We start from the raw sequence: 20,061 nt of genomic DNA on the forward strand, positions 1-20,061 counted from the left end.
CTATTAGCCGCTGCCTACTCACCAACTACTGCCATACCACGTGCATAGCCGGCAGTTGGTGGAAAAGGAATAGTACACAGCAGGCCTGGTCACTATCAGCCGCTGCCTACCCACCAACTACCAGCAGGGCACGTGCGTAGGCCACTGTTGGTGGAACAGGAATACTGTTGCAGCCGGCCACACCTCCTTGGAAACCTACCTTCGGCTATAAATACCACGAATGGTATGATCATCTTATCTTATCTTGTATCATCATATTATACCTGATATCTGCTCTAGCAATCTCTTAATATACACTTATATTTAAAGAGCAATCTAGTCTGATTCTCACGCCGGAGGGTGGTCACAAGGAGGAACCCCCCCCCCCCCCTTCTCAGTGACAAGCTCACGGTGTCTGTTTTGCAGGTTATCAGAAGAACCATCTTCTCAGGGTCTAACCCCTCGTAGGAAACATCTATCTAACCCCCAGGTTACCAGTAATTTGCCCGGGGTCCGGTTAGTGTTTCTTCAGATAGTATATGAAAATAAGGGAATTCCCTTTACAACCTTTAAGGTCATTTTAAAATTAGATACAGCACAAAACATCCTACTTCAGCCTAAATAGAAAATTAGGTCACAATCACGTGCCCAAAAACTCGTGACATGCAAAGTACTTACAATTCTAGTTCTAGTCATGCAATGGTTAAATCTTCTACTAGGGTTTAAATTAGTCCTAGAGATGTGAAATATCATTCTAATTGAACTACACAAATGAATCATCCTTTGATTGTTTCGTTGGTGATGAACTGATTCACCCAGGGGATTCTCACTTTGGTTAATCGTCTTCATCGAGACTTATTATGGCTTTATTGAGTTCCCTAGAATGTTTTAATTTTACCAGAAAAGACTAAATGGCCCCTCATGTTAGGGGCATGCTGATGGAGTCAAACGATTGGTTGCATTGTGTTATTGGGGGTTGTCTGATTGCAACGAGAATGAAAGATCATGAAGTGAAAAAAAGAGTAAAATTCAAGTTGTTGATTTGAAAAGGCTATTTTTGCAAACCACGGTAACGAAAACAACAATTTGTTCAGAATAGTTTATGAATACGTAATATTTAAATAATTATTTTACTTATTGAGAATATTATATTAGTTTTTGTAGTAACTTGATTGATTTTTTTTATAGTATAACCTAGTTAATAATATAGGTTAACAATGTAAATGAAAAATAAATAGAAATAATAGCACCCGTACGCATAACCTCTAGCGATTTATACATAGAAAACATGTACATTATCTTTTGTTTAGCTTAATACTTTTAGTAAACGTCCAACTTGATTGCTAATGGACTATTTTGCCCCCCAACTCTGAAGCATTTATAAAAGCACCAAATGGTTATTGTGGTCATTTTTTTTGCATTCGTCATATATGATTAAATCAGCATACGTCACTTCAATTTCTTTAAGAATTTCTTTGCAACTTGCTTGTTTAAAGAACAATTATTATTAAATTTTAGTTATCAAAAGATGCATTACCTTACATTACCTTTTCCTATATTATTGATGGGTGTGCTAAGCTGCAATTAGATCTCATAAAAACCAAATATAGTTTGGAGTCTTCCTCTTGGCCGGAAAGTTCACCAACCAATACTAGGATCAAAGCCATTCAAGAGCTTACAAAAGGTGAAAATATAACCAATAAGCTCCGTGAAATGCAGGGTTTGCCAGAAATAACAGAATCTGATCTCAAGTCAGATGACGGTGTGGTTGTACAAATCTTGGGGATGTTTGAGAACACCCTTTTGATCTTGGGCTCACCCAAGATTAATGAGACTTGTAATAATTCAACTAAAGATGTGAAATCTCCAAGCAGCGGGAACTCTCAGAACTCAGCAGATTCCGGTGAAAGCATTAACACTATATCACTCATAAAAACCAGAAGAGGATGTTACAAAAGAAGGTACGTTTTATAATACATAGTATTTTATCTAACTTAAATTTGTAATAATAATGTATATATGATGTCCGATTGATATTATTATATATGAGATTGTTTTTCATATCTTATCTTTATTAGATCATACAAATAGCAATCATACACATATATGCAAGTGACAACCCCCCCCCCCCCCCCTTTCTCTCTTTTCTCCCATCCCCACTGCCCAAACACACCAATTCAATATAACAAAATTAATGACTTTTTGTGTGTATATTCAGGAAAAATGTTTTAACGACTATAGAAATTACTTCTAATTTATTTGATGACGGATATGCTTGGAGAAAGTACGGTCAAAAAACGATTCTGAATTCGAAACACCAAAGGTAATATTTATGAAATCAAATTGAATACTTTAGCCAATACTATTGCCATTGTGTTTTTTTTTTTCAAAATTAAAATTTAGCAAAGATTTCAACTTTGATTCAAGTTTCATAAAGTTCTACTATTACAATTTTTGTTTTGCTATTAAAGAAACACTAATCGACCCTGGGCAGATTACGGATAATCTGGGGGTTAAGTAATGTTTCCCACGAGGATGAGGTCCAGCAAAGAAGGTTGTTCTTCAGGTGACCTGCAAAACAGACACCGTAAGCTCGTCACTGAGAAGGGGGGGGTTCCTCCTTGTGACCACCCTCCGGCGTGAGAATCAGACTAGATTGCTCTGAATATAAGTGTATATTAAGAGATTGCTAGAGAAGATAAGATAATGATATATCAGATGATGTCCTTACCATTCCAAGGTGTTGGAGTATTTATAGCCGAAGGTAGGTTTCCTAGAAGGTACAGCCGGCTGAATAGTATTCATGTTCTACCAACAGTGGGCTACGCACAAGCCATGCTGGTTGGTGGATAGGCTGCGGCCGACAGTGACAAGGTCGGCTGTATACTGTTCCTTTACTGCCGGCTATGCACTGTTCTACCAACTGTAGGCTGCGCACGTCCCATAGTAAGGGTTGGTGAGTAGGCAGCGGCTAATAGTGACAAACAGTACTAGAGGGTGCTCCTCCTCGTACTGTTGTCGGTGAGCTGTCACCCTGTGATTGGTTCATGGGCTGTTCTGGTCAGATCGTCTGTTTTGCCCATACCTTGGTAGGTATAGTACAAAAGATCTTCCAGAAGCATACGGACTGGCTCATTTGGGCGGGAGTATTCCCGCCTTGCTCATTCCTTCAGGTGACTACTGAAGTAGCAAGAGTTAGTGCCTTGTGCGTGTAGCCTTGCTATCAGTGCGGGTAGCCTTCCCTGATGGCTTGTATCCGCAACTGCGGGAACAAGCGGGGTACTTCACCATTGGGAGGCTTTCCCTGCGGTTACAGCTGGCGTACTGCGCGTAAGGTCTTCTCTGAGCATGGTGGGTCCTGCGGAAGCAGTTGGTCGTTGCGCAGACGTCCCTGTTCAAGGTGAGTCTTGCGGGTCCAACTGGGCTCTGCTGGGACCTACCTCTTCAAGTCCCCCCAGTCCAATGTTCTTCTCATGAATTATTAATAAGTGAGGTGAACTTTTGGACTAGCAAGGGGTTTTGAAAAGGGTTTTTAGTTTTAAGGTTTTCCGTGGGGATTCTTCCCGCGGTTTTCCTAATGTCACGCAGAAATTCCCGACTTTTCTGCTTGATCTTTGGGTATGAAGCGGGTAGGTCTGTAACCTCCTCGCAAGTCAGGAGCGTTGAGTCCCACTTGTGTGGATTCTCCATGGGGTTTTGGTAGTTTTCAACATAGTGATCAATTATGTTAAAACCACCAATTCCATCTTGGAGTTTCAAACAATATAGTTCTCGACGTTCCCGCCATGCGGGGATGTTATTCCCGTTTCCCCAAGCATGGCCCAGAAGATCCTTCTTGGTTTGAATTCCCTGCGGAGCGCTAAGTATGTGAAGGGTTTTGCCTCGACACTGTACCCGCACTCGTCCTACGGTTACTTTACTTCCAAGGTATTCCTAGCGTCAATTCCCTGCGGGTGCTAAGTATGTGAAGGGTTTTGCCTTAACACTTTACTCGCACCTGTCTTATAGTTACTTGGTTGCCAAGGTAAGGGGTATTTTCCCGCTTTTGAATCTTTTTGAAATTTTGAAATTCGAAGAGTTGGTGAAAGGATAAGAACAGTCCAAACTATTGAAACGTCGTCCGACGGTTTCTTCTGACAGTGTCAGGACGTGCAGGAAGTTATGGTGACGTGACAGTATATGGTCATTCCAGGCGCTTTTTCAGGCGCGTGGGCGCGAATTTTCGGGCGCGTGGCCGCGAAATTACTGGCACGCGTCCTTTCAACAGCTGTTGCCAGCTTGCTTTTTGCCACGTGTCATAGTTTCATTGCACCTGCGATTTCTCTCTCTTCCACATTAAATTCATCGCATTAATTTCGATTAGTATATAAAGGGGGAGAGGGTCCTTTGTAATCCACACTTTCACTTTTCTCTTCATCTTCAAAACGATTTCCGGCGAATACTCACCTTTTCAGTCGAGCATTCTCTTGAAATCGTTCTCTTTTTCATACCTGCAAGATGTCTTCTGCTCACGATCTTGAAGCTACAGCCCAGGAGGCTGGGGTGTACGCCGAGCACCCGTCATCCACGTCCGACAAGGATGACAAGAGTACTGCTGGCGAGTGCCAGTGTGCTCTGCCTGTCGATCAATATCAGTACATCGTCAGGAAGTTCATGCTCGAGTCTCTCGAGCCTGAGTTTCCTGAACCTTATCAGACGGTGTATGATGCCCCCAGAGGCAAGATCGGGGTATATGCCGCATTCTTTGTCTATGGGAATCTTAGGTTCCCTTTGACAAAGTTTGTGTACCGTGTCCTGGAGAGGCACGGTGTACACCTGACCGAGGTGCACCCGATGGCGATCGCGAAGATTCGCCACTTCGAGTGGGTGTGCCGGATTCTGGGCGTTGAGCCCTTCGTCGACCGCCTGATGACCTTCTACTCTTGGAGGTGCATCCAGGGGTGGTATACTCTGATAACCCGGATCAAGGGTTTGAAGATTTGCGCAACCGAGCGCAGTCTTCGTTCATGGAAGCGGGAGTTCTTTTTTATCTCCGCTCGCGTCATCCTCCTTGCCATGAAGTTCAAGAATGGGCAAGCACTCCCCAGCCTTCACGCCTCCAACTACCAGGAGGCGGAATGGTTTTCAAAGATTTCCCGAGTCCAATATCCGGTTTACCGCTTTGCGGAGTCCGGGATGGTGATGCTCGGGATGAGCCGGGTGTGGAAGGATGCGGATGCGCAAAAGATCCCGATCGTCCTTGAATACGGTTTGAACTCTGTCCCTTACGGTACGCTTTGTCTTCTTTGTTTATATAGGTTTGTCTTCTAACTGTTTTTCTTTTATTTTAGAGGGGAACGACTTGTAGTCGCTCCTGTATCCGCGGGAGGCTGATAGTCCCGCTCGGATGGGTACTCGTGCTCTAGATGAGAACGAGTTGCCCATCCTTGAACAGACGGCGGATCGGTTCGTGGAGGTCTACCCGCCAGGCCACGAGATCCTGAGCGCCAGGCGGCCAGGTAAGGCGTTATTCAACCCTCGACCCCTCAATGCTGAAACCTCTGCTGGAATTCCTCTAATCTTGTGTTCTGATGAGGAATCCGCAGATGGTCCTCCGTTGGTGCGGAAGAAGAAGGTTGCCGGCGGGAAGGGGAAGGCGAAGGTGGCCTCCACTGCCGATCCGGTGCCTCGGTCTGATTCAGAGACCGAGGGCGAGGAGGTGGCGGGGAACCCCGGTGGTGATAAGACCACTGCTCCGGAGGCTGCGACGACTGTCACCTCCGGAGAGCCCAGGATGACAACGGTGAGCGGCGTGAAGAGGCCGGCTCCATCGGGTTCATCCCCGCCTGTCCGCACTTTTAGGCTCAAGAAAACCCGTAAGTACAAACTTTATTTTTAACTTCATAGCTTTCCATCATTAATACTTATCTTCATTTTGCAGGCGTGGATGCTACCGCATTCCAGGGTGGAGCGGGGAGGAGTACCTCCGGACCTATGACGGTAGGCTTGGTCAGCCTACCTGAGGCGACGACTCAGGCGGCTGCGCCTGTTTCAGTTGGTTCAGTTGCTCACCCAGTTGAGCCAACTGTTCCAACTGTGATGACATCACCGCCGGCTGTCAGTGCTATATTTACCGCATCTTTCACTGAGCCGGCGGTTACTTTTTCTGCGGACTCCGCGGCGGCGACCACGGTTGTGAGTTCACCTACGGTGAGTTCACCTCCGTTGGTTTCTACCACCGCGGCGGCCTTCACCATGCCTCCTCCGTCATCGGCAACAACGGCCGATCCTTCAGGTATGCATGGGGCTTCTCGCCAACCTCTGCCTCCTTCCCATCTACCTGACCTCTTGGACGGATCTCCCTTGGGTTCAGGTGATGGGTTTGGCGGCTATCGGCCTGTTGTTGACCCTACAGGTGCGTAGGGTTCTTTTGGCCTCTTTTTTTTTTTTTTTTTTTTTTTTTTTTTTTTTATATCATCTTTTTCTAACTGCTTTTTGTTTTTTGCAGTGTCGGATTCCAATGAAGTGTATGTTCCACGTTGGAACATCCGACGAGGAACAACCCTTCGCACACCTGTGGAGTGCGTGGAGTGGGCTCGTCACGCAGCTCCCAGTGTTGCGTTGGGGGAAGCCATGGCTAGCTACCAGGAGGGTAGGCTAACCAATGAGCTTCGGGTTCTCCTGGCCCGGATGCAGCCGCGCGTCGAGCTGCTTTGTCGTGAAAACGACAAGTTAAAAGCAGCTCGTATCCAAGAAGTAGCTCAGGCGCGGGCTGTCCGGGAGGAGAATAGGAGGCTCTCCGCGGCTGCTGCGGAGAAGGAGAAGGCGTTCAAGGCCCTTGAAGTTGAAGTTCAGGCCCGTCTCGAGGCCCGTTCCAAGGCTGCCCAAGCTGTTAACGAACAGCTTCGGCTGGCTAAGGAAACTGCTCGGAACGCAACTGAAAGGGCCACTAAGGCTGAAGCTGTTGCTGAGCCTCTACGCCTCGAGAATGAGGAACTTAAAAATAAACTAGAGGCGCTCTAACAGGCTCATGATGCCTTGGCGATGGAAGACGCGAAGAAGCTCCAAGAGATCCTGGACCAGAGGGGGGTGCTTGACCAGACTGAGCGGAAGCTAAAGGACGTTGAAGAGGCTGCGGCTAAAAAAGTGTTGCTTGCCAACCTCAACAAAAGTGAAGCCGAACGCGCCCGTAACCAAGCTCAAGCCGCCCTCCAAGAAGCTCTGGTTGCCAAGGAATGGCTTCTTCGAGAAGCGTTGTCTCAGGTAAGCTTAACTTCATAATGTCTTTACGCTTCTTTGTGAATAGAAAAGGTTTTGATACTTGTATTTTTTCTTTTTGTAGGTTATGCATCGGGTCTTCACGGATACGTCTTATGACGATGCTATGAGCGCAGCCCTCAACGCTTCTCATGAGGATGGGGAAAAGGCCGGCTTCCTGCTTGGTCTAGGGTTTGTTGAGAAAGGCATCCCGCCTTCCAACTTCCCTCTGTATGATGTGGATACTGAAGCTGCTTATGACCAAGCAGTGAATCAGTATGCCGCCTTCCCGCATCCGGTGGTGGAGAAGGTGAACGAAGTCGCTGCTGCAGATGATGGGCTAGCTATCCTTAAAGCTTTCCTTGAACCGCCACGCTCTACTGATGGTGCGGGTCCAAGTGGAAGTGGTCCAGAAGCTTGATCCTGAAGATCCCTTTCCACCATTAGCGTAGATTTTTGTTTTTGTATAGCTTCTTTTGTATGCGGGTATGCACCCAGCAATCTTTGTAATATTTGAATTTTGATGGAATAAAGATTGTGTTAATTCCTTGCCTTGTTTATTTTACGCATGTTTTGATTTAACTTAGCAATTTCTTTAGTACTTAGATAAGTTAACTTTTTAACGTGGCAAATTATAAGTTTGTTTCGCTTCCTCTTTCATGATTGTGCGGGTATGACCGTCACTTACACTTAGTAGGATGGCTTAACTTTACTTATATCTGACCTGCGTGGAAGTTTTCCTCATCTTTTCCTTTGAAATTTTCTAAGTGTTTAGAATAAGTTAACCTTTGAACGTGGTAGATAATAGGTTGAAGTTTTGCCTCCTTGTTCGTGATTGTGCGGGTAAGACCGTCACTTGCACTTAGTAGGATGGCTAAACTTTGCCTACATCTGACCTGCGTGGAGGTTTTCCTTAAAACTTTTGAAATTTTTACCGTTTTGTGTTTATGCGGGTTTTGCCGCCTTCCACACGTAACGACTTACTTCTTCCCATATTTATGCGGTGAATACCGGCACATCAGTGTGGGAAGTTCATAAGTATAAAGGTAAGGCTATCAACACATTCTGAAAGGAGAATCATTTCCATTAGAAGTGGCTCTAGGCCTTTTCTTTACAAGTTTGGAATTGATCTACATATAACATTTGCGTAATTGAGCTCCATTCCATGTTCTTGGGATGGGAGTGCCATCGAGCCTTTCGAGCCGGTATGCGCCCTTTCCCAGAACTTCTTTGATAATGTATGGCCCTTCCCAGACCGGGGCCAGTTTTCCTGGGCGTTGTTGGTTCGAAGCCTCGTTGTTACGCAGTATGTAGTCTCCTACATTGAAGTTGCAGAGTTTTACCCGCGTGTTGTAGTACTTTTGCATTTGTCGCTTGTAGTTCTCTTCACGCACTGCGGCTAAGTCTCTGCGTTCCTCGGTTAGCATAAGGTCTAACCGTCTTTCCGCATCATTGTCTTCTGGCTGAATCAAGACCCTTGGTGAGGGTAAACCAATTTCGACCGGGACCATGGCTTCAGTGCCATAAGTGAGACTGAACGGGGTTTCTCCCGTACTGGCCTTTTTCAGCGTTCTGTTTGCCCAAAGGACGTGCGGAAGCTCGTCCACCCAGCCGGATCTGTGTTCCAAGAGTCTTTTCTTTATGCCTTCGACGATGCTCTTATTTGCTCTTTCTACCTCACCATTACCCTGCGGGTGCGCCACTGAGGTAAAAGTGTGGGTGATTTGAAGTTCTTCCAGCCACTTTTGTAGCTTATTGTCAGCAAAGTTGGTGCCGTTATCTCTCACCAAATTCTGTGGAAGTCCAAAACGACAAATAATAAATTCCCAAATAAATTTTTTGATATGTTTCGCGGTTGTTTGGGCTAAGGGTTTTGCTTCTATCCACTTGGTGAAGTAGTCGATGGCTACCACTAGGAACTGAACATTTCCTGCTGCTGTAGGAAATGGGCTTGTCACATCGATGGCCCATTTCTGAAATGGCCATGAAGAGGTGACTGGAACAAGTTCATTCTTCGGGCGGTGCGTGTTGGGTGCGTAGAGCTGACAAGACCTGCATTTTCTGATGTATGCCAGCGCATCCGTATGCATCACCGGCCAAAAGTATCCCGCGTTGTTTAGCTTAGCTACAACAGCGCGTGGACCTGCGTGTACTCCACAGATGCCTTCGTGTACTCCACAGATGCCTAAAGTAATCAAATTGAATACTTTAGCCAATACTATTGCCATTGTGTTTTTTTTTTCAAAATTAAAATTTAGCAAAGATTTCAACTTTGATTCAAGTTTCATAAAGTTCTACTATTACAATTTTTGTTTTGCTAATGAAGAAACACTAATCGACCTTGGGCAGATTACGGATAATCTGGGGGTTAAGTAATGTTTCCCACGAGGATGAGGTCCAGCAAAGAAGGTTGTTCTTCAGGTGACCTGCAAAACAGACACCGTAAGCTCGTCACTGAGAAGGGGGGGTTCCTCCTTGTGACCACCCTCCGGCGTGAGAATCAGACTAGATTGCTCTGAATATAAGTGTATATTAAGAGATTGCTAGAGAAGATAAGATAATGATATATCAGATGATGTCCTTACCATTCCAAGGTGTTGGAGTATTTATAGCCGAAGGTAGGTTTCCTAGAAGGTACAGCCGGCTGAATAGTATTCATGTTCTACCAACAGTGGGCTACGCACAAGCCATGCTGGTTGGTGGATAGGCTGCGGCCGACAGTGACAAGGTCGGCTGTATACTGTTCCTTTACTGCCGGCTATGCACTGTTCTACCAACTGTAGGCTGCGCACGTCCCATAGTAAGGGTTGGTGAGTAGGCAGCGGCTAATAGTGACAAACAGTACTAGAGGGTGCTCCTCCTCGTACTGTTGTCGGTGAGCTGTCACCCTGTGATTGGTTCATGGGCTGTTCTGGTCAGATCGTCTGTTTTGCCCATACCTTGGTAGGTATAGTACAAAAGATCTTCCAGAAGCATACGGACTGGCACATTTGGGCGGGAGTATTCCCGCCTTGCTCATTCCTTCAGGTGACTACTGAAGTAGCAAGAGTTAGTGCCTTGTGCGTGTAGCCTTGCTATCAGTGCGGGTAGCCTTCCCTGATGGCTTGTATCCGCAACTGCGGGAACAAGCGGGGTACTTCACCATTGGGAGGCTTTCCCTGCGGTTACAGCTGGCGTACTGCGCGTGTTGGTGCATAGATGTCAGTAGTTCATATGTATAAAGTCTGTAATCGAGTCTGTAATATTGTTTTTGTAATTGTTTGCGTAACAGCGAAGTTGACAAGTTCGCTTAGGCGAACTTGTTAACCAAGCGAAGTTGTTGACAAGTTCGCCTAGGCGAACTTGTTCAACGAGCGAAGTTATTGACAACTTCGCCTGAGGCGAAGTTGTCGTGTATTTAAGTAACCTACGGGTTACTGTTTACGCTGTTGGTTTTTAGAGAGTTTGTTTCAGAGTTCGTGATAGTGGTGATCACTTCACGTGTCAAGTGTCTGTAATAGACGTGGTTCGAGTTATAATATAACGTGATTTCGTTTGTATCGTGTGTTCGTGTTTTACGTATTCTACGCTCGTATCTACCCACGCAGGGATTCCGCACCTGCGTAGATAGCGATATCCCGTGTACGATCCGTCCAGGAACCTACAATTGGTATCAGAGCCATTGGCTCGATTGTGAGGTTCGGGATTTCACGCGGGTGTAGAAAACGTCTCGTTTGACCTATTCGCGGGACACGTTTTCGTTGGGATTGTGTTATACTCACCTTATACAGTCTTATTCAAGCCATTACACCGACCGGAAACTGCTAAATCGTCGAAAACAGATCTGAATATTTTCAGTGTTCTTCGGGCGAAGTTACTGTTCTTCAGGCGAAGTTGCCGTCACTGGAAGTAGGGTTTCGGCGAAGATATAAGGCTAAGCGAAGTTATCCACAACTTCGCCTACCTCATAAGTTCGCCTAAGCGAAGTTATCCTCAACTTCGCTTTCCTCCTAAGTTCGCTTACCTTAAGCGAAGTTATTCTCAACTTCGCCAAGTCACGCGAATTTTAGAATTTTCCAGCGAAGTTAACACTTAAGCGAAGTTAGCCTTAACTTCGCCTATAGTACTGTTTGGAAGATTTTTTGAATTTTCGGGTTTTTCTTGTTTTCGTGAAGATGTCGTCAATTAACATCTCAGAGTTAGTCAAAATGGAAGTTGAAGCGGGGTCGGCTACTAAGGCCCCAAGGTTGATCAAAGGAACCGACTTTGTAGCGTGGAAAGATAGATTCATTCAGTATATTAAATACCAGGATGCAAAGATGTGGGTGTGCATCCAGGATGGATATATTCCACCGACGATGGAATACGAAGGTCGGGATGTGATAAAGAAGTACAGCAAAATGGAGGAAGAAGAGAAGAAGATGTATGAGGCCGAGAGCAAGGCCCATGCTGCAATTACTATGGCTCTTCCTCAAGAGGTTCTCCATACATTCAGGAAGTACACTTCTGCACGAGAGCTTTGGGATGCTCTTGAGAATAGATTCGAAGGGAACGTGGGTATTCGTGCTTCGAAGATTAAGCTGTTAAAGACCCAGTTCTCTGTATTCAAGCATTTGAAGAACGAATCACTCGATGATATTATCACCCGATATTATCATCTAATGACAGAGCTGAACAACTATTCGATTGCTTACAGAGAAGAGGAAATAGTTGAAAAGCTTCTCGATGCTCTCCCACCGAAGTGGGAAATGTACACTGTTCTAATGAGGGAAGACAGAGACTTTCCTAATTATGATTTGGAGACAGCAGTAAACAAGCTCAGAACCTTTGAGCTTAATATGGTTCGTAAAGAGACACCAACAGATCAGATTCAAGACCCTGGTATGTATGGTGCCAAAGTTAACTCAGGCTCAAGTTCGAAGCCTGACTCTGCTGCTTACTACTCCAAAGGAGAGTCAGGTTCTGACTCTTCTCATGAAGGAAATGTGTCTGTAAACATGAACGGTGATGTTTGCTTTGTTGCTGGAGGATCAAGTGCTTCGAAACCTCAAGCATCCACAAGTAGTTTCTCTCCCAGTGCTTTAAGCAATAACTATTCCAAGATGCCAATGAGTGTCAAATCTGCTGAAGAGCAGTTTGCAGTCTATGCATCTTTTATTGCTTCTTACGAGAACTACATACAAGGGAAGATTGTGGACCCTGCTGTTTTGGAAGAAGACTATGACCAGATCGATCCTGATGATCTGGAGGAGATGGATCTGCAGTGGCAGATGGCGATGATAGTCAGAAGAGTGAAGCGTTTCATGAAGAAGACTGGCAGGAAGTTCGTAGGTGGAAAGCCAGGATTTGACAAGTCAAGGGTGAGGTGTTACAATTGCCAACAGAATGGACACTTTGCAAAAGATTGCACTAATGCACGGGTAGAACGTAGTCAGGGGAGGACTACACAGCAAAGTGGAAATAACAATGGGAATAGAGCCATAATGTCTGATGCTGGTGAATACAACTGGAATATGTTCTCTGGAGAACTCTTTGAGCAAGCTCACATGGCGAAGGTTGCAGCTGAAGAATGTGTGAAAGCTGCAGAAAATGAAAAAGCCTTCATGGCTGATGATCAGAACACCGAGGTATGTACTAAACCTATCTGTACTAAGTATGAAAACTTGTCTGAACAGCTTGCTACAATTACTGATCAGTATGTTAAATTGGATGCCGAATTTAAAACCTTGAAAGAAGATCATCATTTTACAAAGACAAGAGAAAATAATTATAGAATAAAAATTAAAGCGTGTGAAAAGGACGTTAAAAGTTTAAAAACAAAATTAGCTGAAAAAATTGATGTGATCGATCTAAGCTACGAGGTTTTAGAAGAGAAAACCAAGTTAATTGCTGAGAAAGAAAAGCAGATTGCTGATCACCAGGTAAAAGTGGTGGAACTAAATAGGAAACTGGAGCAATTCCGGAATTCCTCTGCTATTCTTGATCACCTCGTCAGTGATCAAGGTTCCTCACCTAAGAGGGGAGGAATTGGTTACCATGAGGTTCCACCACCTTATAACCATAATTATACTTTCAATCCTAGTGTTCATGAATCTGTTAATTTTGTAGCTGATCAGACAGGTACTGCTAAGGAAACTGGTAAAGTACCGGAAGTTAGTAAAGGCGAAACAAGTTCGCCTGTCTCAAAAATTAAAATTTCAAGTCCAGTCTCATCTGATTCGGATAAGTCATCCGAGTCGGTAAGACAAAAGAGAAGGAAGTATTACCCACTAGTGGAGAAAAGGTTAAATCAACTCAAAAGAGTACTCCACTCAACCCATATGTCCCACCTTATGTGAGACGTACGGGTGGTAATACTGCCTCCACATCTAAAACATCTGCTGAAAAGAAAGCTGAATATAGATGTTGTTTTAGATGTAATCAAACAGGGCACCTTGTTGCTGATTGCCCTCTGAAGCAGCGTTTCAGAGAGGTGAGGCCGTCGAAAACTGAGACTAAGGTTTCTGGAAATCGTTTAAATGTTAAAAATGAAAACCATTCAAATTTGAAATATAATACAGGTTTTCAAAGAAACACATCTCGTTTTTATACCACTAATAACCAAACCAAATGCTATAATTCTTTTGATTCTATTAATGATCGTCGGTTTGGTTGGCCTCACTATCAGTCTCCAAGGAGGTATCCTGTTAGGACTCGTGAAAATTTTCCTAATGCTAACTATGGTCAGTCAAGGTGTGTGAGTTCTGTTAGGAAGGTTAATCAACCCAAGACCAAGAGGTCTTGGGTCCCCAAATTTTAACAATCTCTTTTGTTTGTGCAGGAACAGTTGAACAGGGCGTCCAATAATCTTTGGGTTGTGGACAGCGGCTGTTCCCGGCACATGACTGGTAACAAGGATTTGTTACAAGATTTAAAACCTGTTCAAGGAGCAAGTGTCAGTTTCTCGGTGGAAGATTAGTTTCATGGCAGTGCAAGAAACAGACGTCAGTCGCAATCTCAACGTGCGAAGCTGAATATATGGCAGCATCCAACTGTTGTTCACAGGTTTTGTGGATTCAGCAACAATTGCGCGACTATGGTCTGAATTTCTTACTCACTCCTATTTTAATTGATAACACTGCTGCCATCTCAGTAATTAACAATCCCGTGAAACATAGTAAAACTAAACATATTGACATTCGTCATCATTTCATACGGGATTGTGCTGAGAAGAAACTGATTAAGGTCGAAAAGGTCGATACGCTAGAAAATTTCGCTGATTTATTTACAAAAGCGTTTGATAAATCCAGATTTCAAAACCTTATTGAGCTGAACGGGATGATCAATCCCGAGTAACCATGTTTTTATTGCGTTAAAAAAAAAAAAAAAAAAAAAAAACGTCACTATTGCTTAAAATTAGTCAGTTACCTCAGTTTGATGGACATATCCTCGGATATGTTTTGGTCCTCGTTTCTACTTGTAGAGAATGAGGGTCGCCATTAACCAGACGACTGAAAGTGACCGGGGCGGTTATGATGTGTTTTCTTTCTGTCGCTGAAAATTAGTCGGTCATACTTAGTTAGAAGGACACATACTTGTATGTGGTCGGTCCAGTTGATCCATTGGATCTTCAGGATTGCCGTTTACCTGAAGGCTTTGACGTGATCGGGGCGATTGAAGTCAAAATTTTTTAGGGAAATGAAATTACTTTTCAAGTCTGTTACTTCGTAAGAAGTTCGTTAGCTATGTTAAACGGAAAATTGATCTAACCTTGGAAAATGATATATATACTGATTGTGTGTGCTTAACTAGTGAAGTTATTAGGCTTAAAAGGCTTTAGGACAATCATTGTATGTCATGGTAACTTTTTATGGTGCGTAAAAGTAGATGTGATACAAACTAATTTTACTTGATTTTACGTGGAAACTCCTTAAGAGTTTTGCGTGTCTTCATATATATCTTTTCGGATGATAGGCAGAAAAGCGATTACCCAGTCATACACGAGCCCATGTGTGTTCTGATTCCCGTGAAGAAAGCGTTTCAAGACACTGCAGTGATCCAGATTCGGGACTTGCAGTTAATTTCTACTTTGAAGTCTATGTTGTTAAAAAAAAAAAAAAAAAAAATTTGAAGTTATTGTAACATATTAGTGATCATAAAATCAAGACTTCTCTATCTTAGAGTAAGAAGAAGAACGGGAACCAGAAGGAGAATACATACAAGTTAATTAGACACTATGGGTCGAAGTCAATTCGGGGTGACTTGGGGAAAGCCAAATACGCTTTGAGGATAGATAGGAGGCATCAATATTTCTGAGTTGTTGCACACTTAAATTTTAAGGATTAATTGAACCTAACTCGTATCACAGAAACGATGAAAACCACTTTAAGTTATACCTGCTTACAACCTGTCTCTATATGTCATAATACAGCTAAACACGGATCTATGTGACAGTCACGTAGTTAGTATGATTCCTGTTCGGATCTTTTCTAAAACGTAGCAGTCCCTACCGAGACTGAAATTTGATCCCTTATACTTTAAATTTTTAAGTTTTTGTACTTAGATAGTTCTATGATTGTTTATCTGGTTACTTAGAATTGATCATGTTGTTTATTTCTTAAAGGACAATTTATAACTTAAAGGACAAATGTTAAAATCTTAAGGGTTAAATTTGAAAATTTGCCGAAACACAGAAACGATAATAAATGCCTTGAAGGTGTTCTTGGCATCTCAGGGGGAGATGAGCTGTAGAGGTGATGAGTTGAGGACCAAGCGTCGAGAAGACCGAGACGATGATCCCAATGCACCGGAAGGTGCAGGTGGTGAGTTGCCAAGAACTACTATAGCTCTTGGGACTTCCACAGCTGAGGGGGAGTCTGCAGCTGGTGATGATGTGGTTGTGGTTGGTGATGATGATGTTGAAGATGTTGATGATATGATTGATGCATCAAGGAGGTTCCAATGAAGAATATGCCTCAAGATGTGTTGAAGAATCTAAAATGGTGGTACGTTGATTGCCAGACTGCTGAAGCCGTGATGGAAGACGAAGATGAACAAGAAGTGCTGAGGGTGTATGACCCGATGCATCTTGTTAACTTATCGAAAGCTGATTTGCAAGCGTTGAACGAAAAGAAGATATTCTATATTCCTGCTTGGAAGGATGAAGCAAGGAAATATCAGCGAGTAGTCATGGTGTGTGTTAGAGAAGGAGTGCACGCATGAAGATACAGGATTACAAGACAAGAGCTGAAAGATCAAGATATGAAGCTACTGCCAAGGGGGAGTCTGTTGGTGCATAGATGTCAGTAGTTCATATGTATAAAGTCTGTAATCGAGTCTGTAATATTGTTTATGTAATTGTTTGTGTAACAGCGAAGTTGACAAGTTCGCTTAGGCGAACTTGTTAACCAAGCGAAGTTGTTGACAAGTTCGCCTAGGCGAACTTGTTCAACGAGCGAAGTTATTGACAACTTCGCCTGAGGCGAAGTTGTCGTGTATTTAAGTAACCTACGGGTTACTGTTTACGCTGTTGGTTTTTAGAGAGTTTGTTTCAGAGTTCGTGATAGTGGTGATCACTTCACGTGTCAAGTGTCTGTAATAGACGTGGTTCGAGTTATAATATAACGTGGTTTCGTTTGTATCGTGTGTTCGTGTTTTACGTATTCTACGCTCGTATCTACCCACGCAGGGATTCCGCACCTGCGTAGATAGCGATATCCCGTGTACGATCCGTCCAGGAACCTACAGCGCGTAAGGTCTTCTCTGAGCATGGTGGGTCCTGCGGAAGCAGTTGGTCGTTGCGCAGACGTCCCTGTTCAAGGTGAGTCTTGCGGGTCCAACTGGGCTCTGCTGGGACCTACCTCTTCAGCTATAATATGCAGGAACTATTATAGGTGCAGTCACAAACTTGAACAAGGGTGTCAAGCAACTAAACAGGTTCAAAAGATTAATGACGAGCCATCAAAGTACAGGATAACATTAAGCGGATTGCATACATGCAATAATTTACAAAGAGCTCCTCATATAATTGTGAAGGATTCAAGCCCTAAGGATAATTCGGTCTTTATTAATTTTGAAACAAATAGATTTACGGAGAATCATAAAGCTGGCACTCGTTTCCAATCGGTGAAACATACATCTAAGGAGAGTGTTCCTTCTTTAAGTCCTCTAATATACGAACAAGTTTCTTCATTTGAACATCATACTCCATGAGATCCTATCGACGGACTCTCACATGTTTCACTTGAACCTATGTCTTTGATGTCACTTGGATTCGATTATGAGGATATGGTATTGCCAGGGATGTCTTCCTCTACATGTAGTACACATGACTATAAGATCGAAAGCTTTGACTATGGTGATTTGCTCTTTGATATGTGCAAGTAGATAGTTACTTTTTACGGCATCATGTAATATTTTCAACTTATAGATTGCTCAAAAATGTAATATTTATTTATGAATAATTTGGTTAAGCTAAGTCTTCGAGTTATGATCCGATGTTCTATGTGTATTTAAGTTTTAGTTAGCCATTTTAATAATGGTGTTAATTTGGGTTTTATTTTTAATTTTTATTTGCCTTATTTAGCTATTTCTCTAACATAAAAACAAGGGTAGCAATGGTCGTTTCGTGTAGCCATTTGTCTCAGACTCCAAGGCTAGCTAATCCCATTAATCTTTATGAGATGTTTTTTGTGGTATAGGTTCAAGGTTCTCATGGCTTGATTATTCGAAGTTCCTTTTGTCTTTCTTTCCATGCCCATGTTGATGCTGACTAGGTTGGTTGTTTAGATGATCGCCACTTCACCGTACAATATATATGTTTCTTGGTCGACCTAATTTCAAAGGTTAATTTTCAACAAAATAGCATACAATTGCTCGATCTAGCATCGAGGCTTAGTAAGATGTCTTGGCTTTATGAATGTTGAGCTTTTCTAGGTTATGTTTGTTCTTCGAGAATTGAACTTCTCTCTTCCAAATCCACCCGTTTTATAGTGTGACAATATTGGTGTCACCTACCTTGCTACCAATCTAGTGTTTCATAGCTAATCTGGTGTTTCATCAACATACAAAAACCCTTGAAAATTATTAGCATTTCGTTCGAGTTATGGTTTTGTCACATACTGATCACACGGGTTCATTATCTACCTACATCATGTTTTGACGGAGAGGTTATAGGTCCACTTGGTTCTCGATCCACTCTTTGTTTTAAGTTTCACGTTGCTTTAATGTTTCGCCTCTTGGCATATTAGAGAAGCTCACCACTACGTAATTGCTTCAACAATCATTATATTATTTTAGTTATTTCGTACGTTAGTGGTTTATATTCCTTGTTATTTGTAATCGACACTATATGTTTAAATGTCCTCTCTATAACAAGACACTTAACAATTTTACAAATGAAAATAGAAAGCCATGTTTGCTAAGCATCTTCTTTTGGTTTTAATGTTAGCTCGGTTCATTCAATTATTTATACACATATAATCATAATTGAACTGTAGAAATTGTTTATTAAATAAATCATAACTGAATAGTCAGTATCTCATTTAATTCAATTATATTTTGATTTAATATTTTTATACTAATCGTGGTCCTTAATACCAAATTAGGTTCATTAATATTATCCTTTTTTGGTAACACACTTTCTCTTAGCGATTTAAAAACAGAAAGCCAACTGTCTTTGTGTGTGTATTGTTGCAACTTGCAACTCTTTCACAAAAAGAAAAAAAAAATATTAAAATTATATTTTAGTTGATATCTCCAAAAGGATATTATAAAAATACTAATTTTATTTTTAGAGTTAATGGTCATTTGCGTCAATTTGGTTTGCTACTTTCGACACTTTAGTCTAAAGTTTGAAATTTTGTCAATTTAGTCCTCATAGTTTTAAATATTAGCCAATTACGTCCCATCCGTCTAACGGCATCCAGTTATGCCGTTAGTTTATGGGTATTTTTGTCTTTTTCCTTTTTTATTTTGAGTTAATGGTCATTTTAGTCCATGTGGTTTGATACTTTTGCCACTTCGGTCCAAAGTTTGAAAAATTGTCATTTTAATATTTAGTTTAATTCAGTTTTTTTCCTTTTTTTGTCTATATCCCTGAAGAGCATAATCCAAGCCCAAAACTATCGAGCAACCTCCAATAAAGGTATGCATTTACTATGTTGACAACAATAACCCCTCGTATTTAGTTTCTAGACATTTCCTAAACTCTCCTCCATGAAATTTAATGGTAAATTGGTCAAGGTAATTCCTTGAAACCGAATTGTACATAAAAAACTAAAAATCGTTTCTTTGATTAAGGTGTAATAGTTGATTTTGACCCAGATGCTGATTTTGACCCAGATCTTCGTTACGATATGTTAATCTCTAACCCTTAACTATTATGCATTCATCAAATAAACGATTTTAGATTTTCCATACAATTCGGTTTCAGGGAATTGCTTTGACCACTTTACCATTGAATTCCACCATGGGGGTGAGTTTAGGAACCGTCTAGAAACTAAATACGAGGGGAGAGGGTATGAATACTGTTGTCGACAGGGTAAATGCAGACCTGTTTTGGTTGATGCTCGATGGTTTTGGGCTTGGATTATGCTCTTCAGGGTTATAGACAAAAAAAACTGAATTAAATTGAAAATTATATTGATAAATTTTCAAACTTTGGACCGAAGTGGCAAAACAACCACCGGGACGAAAATGACCATTAACTCAAAATAAAAAGAAGAAAGACCAAAATACCCTTAAACTAACGGCATAGCTGGATGACGTTAGACGGATGAAACGTAATTGGTCAATATTTAAAACTATGAGGACTAAATTGACAAAATTTCAAACTTTGGATTGAAGTGGCGAAAGTAGCAAACCACAGGGACAAAATGGCCATTAACT

At 42.4% G+C, this 20,061-nt stretch overlaps 1 protein-coding gene across 1 annotated transcript; it reads left to right on the top strand.

Annotated features, from left to right (window-relative positions):
- The first annotated feature begins 890 nt into the window (after positions 1–890).
- Positions 891–17,674, top strand: LOC143605095 (putative WRKY transcription factor 70). The gene is made up of 4 exons (XM_077081336.1): positions 891–1,001; positions 1,498–1,940; positions 2,198–2,302; positions 17,055–17,674. Exons 1-4 carry the CDS (start codon positions 891–893, stop codon positions 17,383–17,385), a joined length of 990 nt encoding a protein of 329 aa, XP_076937451.1. The 3' UTR covers positions 17,386–17,674.
- The last annotated feature ends 2,387 nt before the right edge of the window (positions 17,675–20,061 follow it).

This window comes from Bidens hawaiensis, unplaced genomic scaffold, assembly GCF_021521415.1.
Source record: "Bidens hawaiensis isolate Kalapana, Puna unplaced genomic scaffold, B.hawaiensis_p1.1 tig00067891_1, whole genome shotgun sequence".
Classification (NCBI taxonomy): Eukaryota; Viridiplantae; Streptophyta; class Magnoliopsida; order Asterales; family Asteraceae; genus Bidens; species Bidens hawaiensis.